At 34.7% G+C, this 11,095-nt stretch overlaps 1 protein-coding gene across 1 annotated transcript; it reads right to left on the reverse strand.

Moving 5' to 3' along the window:
* Window positions 1-1,730: 1,730 nt before the first annotated feature.
* LOC128780697 (beta-casein) lies at window positions 1,731-10,126 on the reverse strand. The gene is made up of 8 exons (XM_053922850.2): window positions 10,058-10,126; window positions 8,082-8,144; window positions 7,268-7,291; window positions 7,137-7,163; window positions 5,484-5,528; window positions 3,654-4,139; window positions 2,799-2,837; window positions 1,731-2,056 (listed from the first exon to the last, which is right to left on the reverse strand). Exons 2-7 carry the CDS (start codon window positions 8,130-8,132, stop codon window positions 2,832-2,834), a joined length of 639 nt encoding a protein of 212 aa, XP_053778825.1. The 5' UTR covers window positions 8,133-8,144; window positions 10,058-10,126; the 3' UTR covers window positions 1,731-2,056; window positions 2,799-2,831.
* Between the last annotated feature and the right edge of the window lie 969 nt (window positions 10,127-11,095).

Below are 11,095 nucleotides of genomic sequence, written 5' to 3' on the forward strand. Positions count from 1 at the left end.
TTCCTGTCTATGTGTGGGTATTTTATCAAATGCTTGTCTGTACCTATTGAAATGGTCATGTTTTTCCTTCATTCTGTTAATGTGGTGAACCACAATAAGTGACTTTCAAATGATTGGTGACCTTTGCATTTTTGAAATAAACCCTTTAAAAATTAATTAATTAATTAATTAATTAATTTAAAAAAGATATCCTCTTTTAGCGAAATGCCCATTCAAGTCTATTGCCTACATAGTATTGTATCAGTTGCCTTTCTCACTCAAAGATGCTCAATTGAATTTAAGGAAATTAGACACTGGATCCAGATGAAGTTATGCTTGCCCAGGTGAGATTTGAGATATTAAATAGACACTCAAGTGTGAAGGCTAAGAAGTCAAATGCAACGTAAGAGTTTGGAGATGAGGATAGAAACGACTTTGAAGATATACATTTAGATGCTCATAGTCTGTGGATGGACCTAAAGCCATTGAAAAAAACACCACCACTGAGTAAGGCTGACTCAAAGGGCACTCCAACTCTGAAAGTCTAGGAAAAGGAAATATCGAAGGAGACTGCAAAGATATCCCTAGTGAGTTAAGAGAGATAGTGAGGGTGTAACAGGTTTGGGGTTTCAAATGAAGAGAAGTAAGTTTTGAACTGGAAGGATGATCAACTCTACCAAATAGCAAGAGGAAGGGTAACATGAACACAATATAGCCAGAAGAAAATTGTTGGTGACCTTGAAAAAAGTGGTTTATTTATTCAAGGAACAAAAGTAGAAACAAAAGCTTCATGGAGGCAGGTTGACGAGAGAATAACATATGAGATAATTGAAGGGGATGTAAGGATACTTCCATGATAATTGCCATTGATTAACCTGAAGAACAGGGGGAAATATGGAGTATGCTGTTAAGATGGAAATTTTTTCATTAAAGATGGAAGATAGCATAGCATAAGTATGGTTTGCACTTGATCCTGATGTGAGGAAAACATTGAGGATGCAGGAAACATGGAATAATTGCTAGAGATGAATCACTGAGTCAACTCAAGTGGATCAACTTCAAAGCATCGGACCTTCCTCTTAGCCTTTGGTTTGGGGGCCTTACTGGCTAAAGGCAAGGATCTCAGCTCATTCTGACTGTGGTCCTGGCTCTTGCAGCTCTGATAGAAGTTGTCAGTAATATGGGGCAATGGAACACTTACCACATCAAAACTTCGATAAAACCCTGTGCATTGGCTGTAGTACAGATGTGCACATTGAAGCTCCAAAAATCAAGTAACTTTTAAAGCACATCTTAGCCGTTATGTTACAGAGCTGTGAATCACATTTCACAACTGAAACTTTTCTTTTTCTCCAGGGTGACCAAAATACCTGACATCTGATGCTGGGTACTTTGAAGGTGAAATGGTTTAACTGGAACTAGGGGTGTGAACTAAGACTTTCTAGAGCAAAAACAGCATGTGATTATCTTTCTTCCTAACTCTTTGATACCTCTTAATATTCAATTAAAAGCATTCCACTTTATTTCAATTCTCCCATGAATATTTTATGTATCTGTTTATTTATATTTTCCCCTCACCATTTGTCCCCCTATATCTTCTTCCACCTCCAACCATGCCCCTCTCCCCATCAGTCACTGCACTGTTGTCCGTGTCTTTCCATAGCTACTTTTAACAACAGTAAGAATCTGAAGTTAACATTAAAGAGACCAATTAGGTTTCAGGAATTGTAATAAGCACAGGAAAACTGAAATATGCATAAAGGATTAATTTATTGAAATGACTGCCTAGGAAACGATGATAACAAGTACAATTCCAGAAACTAGTTTTAGACATACTTTTCATATGGTTATGGTACTTCCAACTCAAAATTGACATTCTATGGTACCGTTTGAATTAAAATTCAGAAAATAGAGGTTACGAGTTGAATACAAATTCAGATGAATGCTATATAATACAATAAAGTAAATAAAGAAATACATTTTCACGTTATCCATGTAGAATCATTAAAAATTGTTAATTTTCTGATGGCTTGATATGAACATTGAAAACATGTCACATTTCCAGTCGCAGTCAATTCTAGGGAATAGAGAACAAATATAGAATTAGTTGTTTTGTTATATAATCATACATCTCTCTCCATTTGTAATTTTAGTTTAACTAACCCTTTAGAAACATTTTATTACTACGGTACCAACTTGTGCCCCATCTTGCATAGAAAAGTCTCCAAAGACCAAATAACCTCTCACTTTGAATTGTTTTAATGAAATATCTCCTCTAACATAATCACTAAAAATTGTGTACCTTAAGAATCTCAAAGTTATATTCTCTCCCCTTTTCATTCCTCAGAGTGTAATTCATTTTATTTTGACCCATGAATTAAAGACAACATGTACATTTTAAATGAAATGGAAACAATAAAATTTTATGTGACTTAAGGTAGAAATGAGGCTGCAAGTTGATTTTTTTAAAGGTTCAAACATATTTACATGAAAGTAGAAGAAACTGCTTTCAGTTAGTTTGCCCTAAAAATGATGAAAATCGAGCTTGAGGACATAGGCACTTAAAACAAACAACAAATGTGTCAAGAACACTATTAAATTTAAAATTATTTAAAGTGTAAATACATAATTTCAGGTGAGTACATAATAGTCAACTAATCAGATGTCCCTGACACATTGATCATTAATAAATAGTTCATATTTATTGAACTTCTTTAGTAATGGAGTTTCTCACTACTTGGGCTTATTCAGTCAATGAAATGTAAAAATACATTAGCAATAAACATAATTAGTCTAATCTTCAAATTCCCAAAGCTTACCAAATCTGAGGGACAAACAACTTTGAAATCTTCTTAAACCTTAAAAAATAAATAAATAGATAATCAATCAATCAATCAATCAATAAAACAATTCACTTTTTGACAAAATTACTTCTATTAATTCTGTGAGCCAGGACCATTGTGGCTCCACTGGTTGAGTGTCATCCCTCAAAACAAAAGTTTGCTGACTCACTTTCTCGTCAGGGCCTCTACCTCATTGCAGGCTCACTGCCTAGTAGGGGTGTGTATTATAGGCAACCTATGGATGTTTCTCACATGTATGTTTCTGTCCCTCTCTTCCTGCTTCTCTTACCCTCTCTCTAAAAATCAAATAAAAAAAATATTTTTTACAATGGTATGATTAATGAAATAACCATCTATATCATTTGCCTTCCCATGGGCGTATAACAAAAATAAGATGTGAATTAAAGCATATAGAGAACAGATATGGAAAAAAAAGAAAACTTCAAAACTGTAGAAAATAATAAAACTTCTTTATTTCACATCCAGATTACCAAATTTAATTCTGCCTTTAGTACTTATTTATCTAAGTTCTCAACAGCTCAATTGATTCAGAATCTCTGAAATAATTTCTTTCCAATGCTCAGGATCTTCTATATAGAAAATCAGAAAAATTGTTTCTAAATCTCTGTGAGTGATTGCAGACATTGGGATTTGGGGGGAAAATTCCTAGGTTATTTTATTGTGTACCTAGTATTGAGAATCCCTGATTTCAATGTTGTGCATTTGGCTCCATGCATTATTCATTTATTCATTTATTCTGTATTTCTCACTCCCTCTAACATCATATAAACACCATGAATAAGACAGCAGAGTTGATAAATTAGGACTCACTTGTTGTAAGTTGTAAACTGTGGCAATAGGTTCAGTCACAGGGTAAAACACCTGAGCAGGGTCAAGCAGAGGCTCTTGGTTGAGCAGGTAAGTAATCACTTGCTGGGAAAGAGGCAGGGCTTTGGGCTGAGAAAGGGACAGGAGGGGCTGAGTAGGAAGCCTGGCAGTCTGAAGAAGAGGCTGGGAGACCTGGTGCATCAAGGGCTGGAGCAGAGGCAGAGAAAGCTGTGGGAGATTTTGGACTTGGCGTTGGAAAAATGGCACCACTGGAGACTGAAGAAATGGCATCACATGGTGCTTAGGAAAGACGGTTGCCTTAGTATTGGGGCCTTGAATCACTTCAGGCTGAAAGACAGGCAGCACCACAGCAGGCTGAGCAAGAGGCAGGACATTTTGTGGAAGGGCAGTGTAAGGGTTGAGCCCAGCAAAGGGATAGACAAAAGGCTGTGGCTGGACAAGGGACTGGAATTGGTCCTGGTGTTCATCCTGGAGAGAAGGAGAAAGAATCTTTGAGTCCATGATTCACCTATAATAGCCATTCATGATGAATTAACATCCTCTCTTTTGAACAATCATGATGGACTGAAAGGAAAGTAAAAAAATCTTTTACTTATGCCGGCTCAGAAATTATTTGGGGTCACACAAAGACTAATGACTTAAATCCTCATTGAAGGATTTCTCATTAACCCACTTCTTTATAAGTGAACAAAGATCAAACCAAAATCAATGTTTGGGGATTTCAAACTCGTTTCTCCATTTCCAGTTGCCTTCGATAGGTAGGTTAACTATTGGCTAGCTGTACAGTTTGGTATGAGAGGGCATGGGATTTTCAACATAATGTGGCGATAATTGACCAAATTGTTTTCATAAGGAAGATTTATTTAAAAAATACTTGAGAAATGACTTCAGGATTACTTTTGTGTGTTTTAATGAAAAGTAAATCTTAATTTGTGGTTTAATTGAAGGATTTACTCTACACCAGCTAACTTCTAGCACTACTTCCCTTGGTAGATGGTAGTTACCGTAAGTCTTTAAGAAGCATCAATTGTTACATTTATTTTGATTTAGAAAAATACTTGTAATTTCCAAACAAACCCACTCCACTGATAGAACAGGACACTAAAATATTACAGTTAGAGAAATATGTTACCACACGTGTAATTTACTCAAATGAAGAACTTCATGTTTTCTGAGAAAATCTTTCACTTTAAGAAGCTCAGCTACTAAAATCCTGTGTGATGTTGGCACACAATTGTGTACTCGATTGTCCTGTATCTCACTCACTGCTCTCATCTGCATAATGGAAATTCTTTTAACTGCAGGTGCTCATAATATTGGTATAAAGCATGTACAAGTTTAATGTATACCATTGAATATTTATTGTGACAGCTCATCAACCCTAAGGGATTATGAACATTTTCAGGTTTCAGATGAAGCAATTGAAGTACAGAGAAACTTGGGGCCAAGGTTGTCGAGCTAATCAATGATCAAATTAAGATTTGTGCCATATTGCTTTCTTATTTCTTTCATTAGCCTATCTATTGTGAGAATAAGGGGAATCTTGTTCCCAGCCTGGAAATGCATATGCCAGCGTGCATTTATGAAAAACTGATATACCATTAGTGAAGTGAGCAGATGTATAATTATTCATATGTATTTAGTCTATTTTCTGCAAAGAGATCATAAAAATGAACTTATGTCTTAAAATATATTGACAAAGTCATTTCTTTCACTGGCATTTATTTTATTACAATTCTTTAAACTAATCATGAACATCTTTTGTATCTATTATATGTTTTTAAAATTTTAGAAATGACATGAACAAATTACCTGTCTTTGCTGCTCTTTGTCATTTTCAAACTTCTCGGGTTTCTGCTAGAAAACAAACCACATGAGAAGAAATGGTATAATCTGTAAAAACTAAATGTAAGAAATTATGAAAATAGGTGCATTGAAATACGAGGTTTGATACCCCCCTTGTGTGGGATATCAAACTGAGACTTATACACACACACAGTATGGCGGTTCCCAGAGCTCAGGGGGTTGGCAGGATTGGAGAAAGTAAAGGGAGCACATACCCGCTGATGGAAGAGGATTGAATTCGGGTGGTGGGCCCACAATGCAATGTACAGATTGTGTGTCATAGAAATGTACACCTGAAACCTATATGGTCTTATTAACCAATATCACCTCAATAAATTTACTATAAATAAATAAATAGTAAATTTATTAATGTGTGTATTAATTTATTAATAGTAAAATTTGTTAATGTGTGTAATGGATTCCTTCAGAAAAATAAAATAAAATTAGGTTACATTTTCACAGAATTTTTATTTGCCCATATAAATCAGAAAATAAGGCTTTAATAGGTTAATGAGGACACCTTGCTTGATAACCTCATTAAAAACTCAGGACTCTTAGTAAAACTCATACATTGCCCTCTTCTACATCAGAGAGTTGTATACAAGACAGATGAATGCAGTCAAGAAAAACGGAGTGTTGGTTTGCAAACCAACGTCACCACAATAAATTCAATTACAAATTAAACATTTTTATAATAGAAAAAAGGAACAGAAAATTAATGAACATAGTACAGAAAAAGGCATTTAGTAGGTGCTGTTTTTCTCTCTCACTATGTTCCCTCTCTGTGACAACAATCAATCTCTAATGTGCCATCTGATTCTATAAGAATGTAACTCATTAATCAGCAACTATAACCCTCGATACATTCTGTGAATCATTCTTAGTTTATTTGTTACGTTTAAGCTTCATGTGAATTGTAAGAACTGAATACTTTCCCCAAGAACCTGATAACATTTGTGATAAAGTTTACCCGTGTAACCTTTAACAGGTGTTGACAGACCCAAAAGTGGCGCAAGTGTGAGTATCCGCCTGCCTCCCACAGGCAGATTTAAGACTGAAACCAAGTCTCACTGCCTCTTAGTCACTAAAGTGACTACTGTAATTACACAGTATGTCCCTTTGCATGTCCGCCCACCTCCTATATCCCTGTTCTTCCCTATGGGCAGCCTCTCTTCAGTTCGTACTGTGGCTCCTAGTCAATGTCTGATCCACAGAAGGCGACCAATAAATGTCAAAACAGTGAGTGAGGTCACCATGGACACAGCTCAAGGCAGATAAAAAGACTGTGCAGTTCATGTAAAGAAGGGGGTGGGGCACAGTGACACAAGTTCAATCAGCAAGCCAGCACAGAACTGCTTGAATACTGAATTCTGCTGACATTTATTTTGCCCTTAACCGTATATAATGGAAGTTTACATCCAAACTTATATATAGAACTAGTGCATTGATTAATGCCCTAAGTAACACAATACAAAAGACAAACAGCAAAGAGAAAAGTACTTTCTTCACAATATTTAAAAATTTTCATAAAGCATAGTAGATGCAAAAGATGTTCACAGTTAGTCTACAGCATTTTACTGTTCCCAAACTGGGAAGTGCCTCAGAATGAACTTATCTTACCTCTGTGTTTGGAAGGCTTTCTACAGTCTATACGAAAACAAAACAAAAAAAAAAGCACAATCAACAACTGGGTCAGCAAATAATGTTACTATTTTATGGTGAAATTTTTCTCGGAATAAAAAATATCTTACCGCTCTGGATACACTGAGTTCTTCCTTATGGGGGGAAAAAAAAGAAAACACCATTTAGTTTCCATAACTAACTCATTTTTCCTACTTACTTTTCACCTTAGTAATGCAGAGCTATCTCCCTCACAAATTTAAGTAATAAAAATTCCCTAATTACTTTTCACCTTAATAATGCAGAGCTATCTCCCTCACAAATTTAAGTAATAAAAATGTTGTATGTCTTCTGAGAGCCTCGAAAGGTAATTGTGTTTTATGTGTTTTATATTTGGTTACTCTAAATGGCATGTTTTTATTTTTCCTGAAGGAAGAACATATTTGATGGGTAACAGAGAGGGAGTTATTTTAATATGTATCAAACACTTTCTTATTATGATTACACATATATCTGTAATTATTATTACTGCCTGATACTTCACCCTCTGGATGTCTTTGGACAGACAGGTAGGATTTGCCCCCACACGTCCCAGGGTAAGAGGTGCACGAGTTTCATCACTGGATATGGTATATCCATGTAGGCTGGACACGCACGCCATTGTACCTGTGCAGTATTACTCTCTTCAATGTTTGTTTCTTTTGTTTTGTCTGTTGCTTATTTGCTAGTTTGTTTTTATTTTAGGGACTGGTGAAATTTAACTCAGGTTTGTGGCCCTAAAGGACACTGTTGAAATAGTGAGTGAATGTACATGATTTTCTTAAAGAATTTTTATAAATTCTGCTGAAATTCTGTTTTATTTGTACATTTGTGAAATTGATGATATTGTTCTCTTCGCATGGGAAGACATTTCACTTCGTGTTAATTATCTAGAGATTTTCTTACCTCCGTTGCAAGGGCAAGGGCCGCCAGGCAGGCAAGGATGAGGACCCTCATGGTGTTCAAGGCCTGTGAGAGGGAAAAGTACTGTGGTTGTCAATGTGACATATTTTCTTAATTAAGTAGGCTTATCTCTCTTTTAAAAAAGCAAAGTGACTGTATGTTAGAAAAATTACTAATGGAAGTTTTATTATATAACCAAAGTCAAAACCTTCTGTGGCTCCTTAGGCTTACTTATCAACTTTGTACTTCAGTGAAAGCCATTCCGCATTTTCAGCTCAGCTCTACCCCACCTCACTCTTTTTTATCTCATTGACAGTACAATGTGTAGTTTTGAAAGGCAGGAAAAAGTTGAAAATAGATAAAGTTTGATCAATTGATTCATTTATTTAAAATGAGTAACATTTATTACTCACGTTGTCTAGCATCTGCATTTAAAGCAGTGAACAAAATGTTAAGGTTTCAGCCCTGATGAATCCTCGTATCCATTGGGAACAGACTAATTAAAGAAAATGTATACATGGAAGATCATAGTTTATTTTACCTTTCATTTTCTCAATGCAACTGTTTTCATGAATAAATGGTTCAATCATATCTCCTTATTTCTAATAAGACTGAGATTTTACTTGAGCATTTCACTTATTTGCTCCGTTTATCCAGATGTTTTTATAGGACTGATGCGTTGTTGTTTCCCTATGCGTAGCCACCCCTCAGTCTCCATCCCCACACACCTAATGACACCTCTTTTCCTTTGTGCTGCATAACCTTACACATCATAAAACACACTTCCTTTTTCTGGATTTCTTGATGATTTACCAAAGGATCAGGTTGTTTCGCCCAGTCCCTAAAGCAGGCTACTTATTATTGTAGCATAATATAAAATGTAGGTTAACACTTTTGACCAAAATGTACTAAAGGCTTCATTTTCTTCCATCTCTATAATTTCTAGTAAAAAATAGTTTTGGGTGACCAATATACTTTGACATACAATCTACAATCCTAGATTTATAAATTAAATTTCTGTTACAAAAGTTTCACGAAAAAGATCCTAATTCATGTGAAAAATATACCTTGCAATATTTAAGGCTGAAATATTTCTCTTTACTAGGTGAATATGTTTTCTAGCTTTTTCTCATGGGTATTATATAATTCTTACTAATTTTATTTTGCTCAAAACCTCTAATATTAGAGATCATTATGAGTATGGAAGATTTCATTGCATTTTCTACATTTTATAGTTAGCATTTTATATACCAATTTTTAGACAAACATTATTATTGAAATATAGAGTCTAGTGTACTCTTTCTTTAAAATCTTTTTGTTCTTCTTTTCAAGTGTTTTATACCTCTTCTAGAATTCATCTTACAAAGTAAAACAGTTCATTTTTAAGTGAATTCTCTTTTTCTGTCTATTTTAACATTTTTAAATCTCTTGAATCAAACAATAGTGTGGGATGTTACACGTTGTAAACTAGAAGCATTCAATGAATGCTCCTTCTAAAAATATTATTTAAAAGCATTTCAAGTAGTGCTTGTTTCTAAATAACTCCCATAATATCTTCATTCAATGTGCTACCTTCATGACCTCTGTTGAATAAAGCTTTCACAATAATTTCCTTAAAATCCTTAAATATATTTGGTTTGATGAAATTAATATGCTTAATCAAATTGGAAGACGTATAATTCAGAAATTAGGCCTTTTCATATAGCCTGTTAACTACCCTAAACTAAAAAAATATACAACCACATTTTTAAATAATACCACATTTTCTTGGGCTCATAAAGCCTAGACTTATAACTTTCACCAAATCTTCATAGATACTTCTACTTTTTATAACCTAATTGTTGAGAATAATGTCAGTACTACTTTAAATACCTTTACTTCAAAGACTATATTTAAAAAATTATTTTCTTCATATATCTCAACTAAGTTGAAATAAAGCTACAGAAAAGAAACATCAAATTTAAATAGGAAATTCTTACCTTCTTTCCAAGGTGGAGGACAAGAAGTGAAGGAGGAGCTAAGTGGATGATGGTACGTGTGTTTTTGTGGCTGTTTATATACTGTATTCGATGGCATGTTAATTTTGTGGTTTGAAATAAAATCAAGAGTTGCTTTCAATTCCAAGAAGTCTACATTAATAGAAAATGATTTCTGCCCAATATCTGTCCTCAGAAATTCCGGGAAGCATTTTAACAAGGAAGCAATTCACTACTGGCAAAGGAAATCTGTCCAGGAAATGCAGTTGTCTAGTAACTGAAGACAATCATTGGAGGACAGTGACCCTCTGGCTCATTCCCCAAGTTCAGACTTAATTAGGTCTCTAGCACTTGGTGGGTCCTCAAGATCTCACTTGTGGGGGACATTATGAGCTTCATGAGCTTTCCTCTCCATATTTTCCACAAAAAAGCTAAAACACCAATAGGTTAAGTAACTGGCCAAATCCATATTTTTGGTGATTGCAAAGAGGTCATATTTAAAGCCATATCTAAGTACATGTGTTTCTATTTCATATATACAATGCCCATGTATTAACCTCATGAGCTGTTGTTATAAAATTTATCTATCAATGTAGTATTTGGGCTTAAACATGCACCATTTGTTATGATTGCATTGGAGGAATGGGCACATTTGCTGGGTGTGAACAGGGTTTCTTGTCTTTAAGGAGCTCATATTCTAGTAGAAACTTACAAGGATGAGCACAATTTTGAGACAGAATTAAATGTGAATATATTATTTTGGCTGAAGGAATTATGGGTGTTTGTACAGCAATACACCATGTTTGTTGGATTCTGTATTTTAGGAATCAGAGAGAATACAGAGTATATAAGTTACTGTTACAGGGTTTTGATGAAGTCAAATCATGGCTGGTTTTGAATTTCAGACACGCATTGTGATATAATTCAGTAAAAATGAGGAAGATATTAGAGATTTCAAAGAAAAAAGGATTGTAAATTTTTCTGGAATATATGTCTTTATTTCAATATCTGAGGCAACCTAGAAAGGTTGTTATAATAAAC

The sequence above is a fragment of the Desmodus rotundus genome, chromosome 4 (genome assembly GCF_022682495.2).
Source record: "Desmodus rotundus isolate HL8 chromosome 4, HLdesRot8A.1, whole genome shotgun sequence".
Taxonomy (NCBI): Eukaryota; Metazoa; Chordata; class Mammalia; order Chiroptera; family Phyllostomidae; genus Desmodus; species Desmodus rotundus.

Bases quoted from the DNA above. Each gene is read 5' to 3' on its own strand.
- LOC128780697 (XM_053922850.2), bottom strand. From the start codon at position 8,132: ATGAGGGTCCTCATCCTTGCCTGCCTGGCGGCCCTTGCCCTTGCAACG. The intron at 7,292-8,081 runs GTAAGAAAATCT...TCCCCCCATAAG, and splicing joins CCCTTGCCCTTGCAACGGAG to GAAGAACTCAGTGTATCCAG. The intron at 4,140-5,483 runs GTAATTTGTTCA...CCTTCTCTCCAG, and splicing joins ACAAAGAGCAGCAAAGACAG to GATGAACACCAGGACCAATT.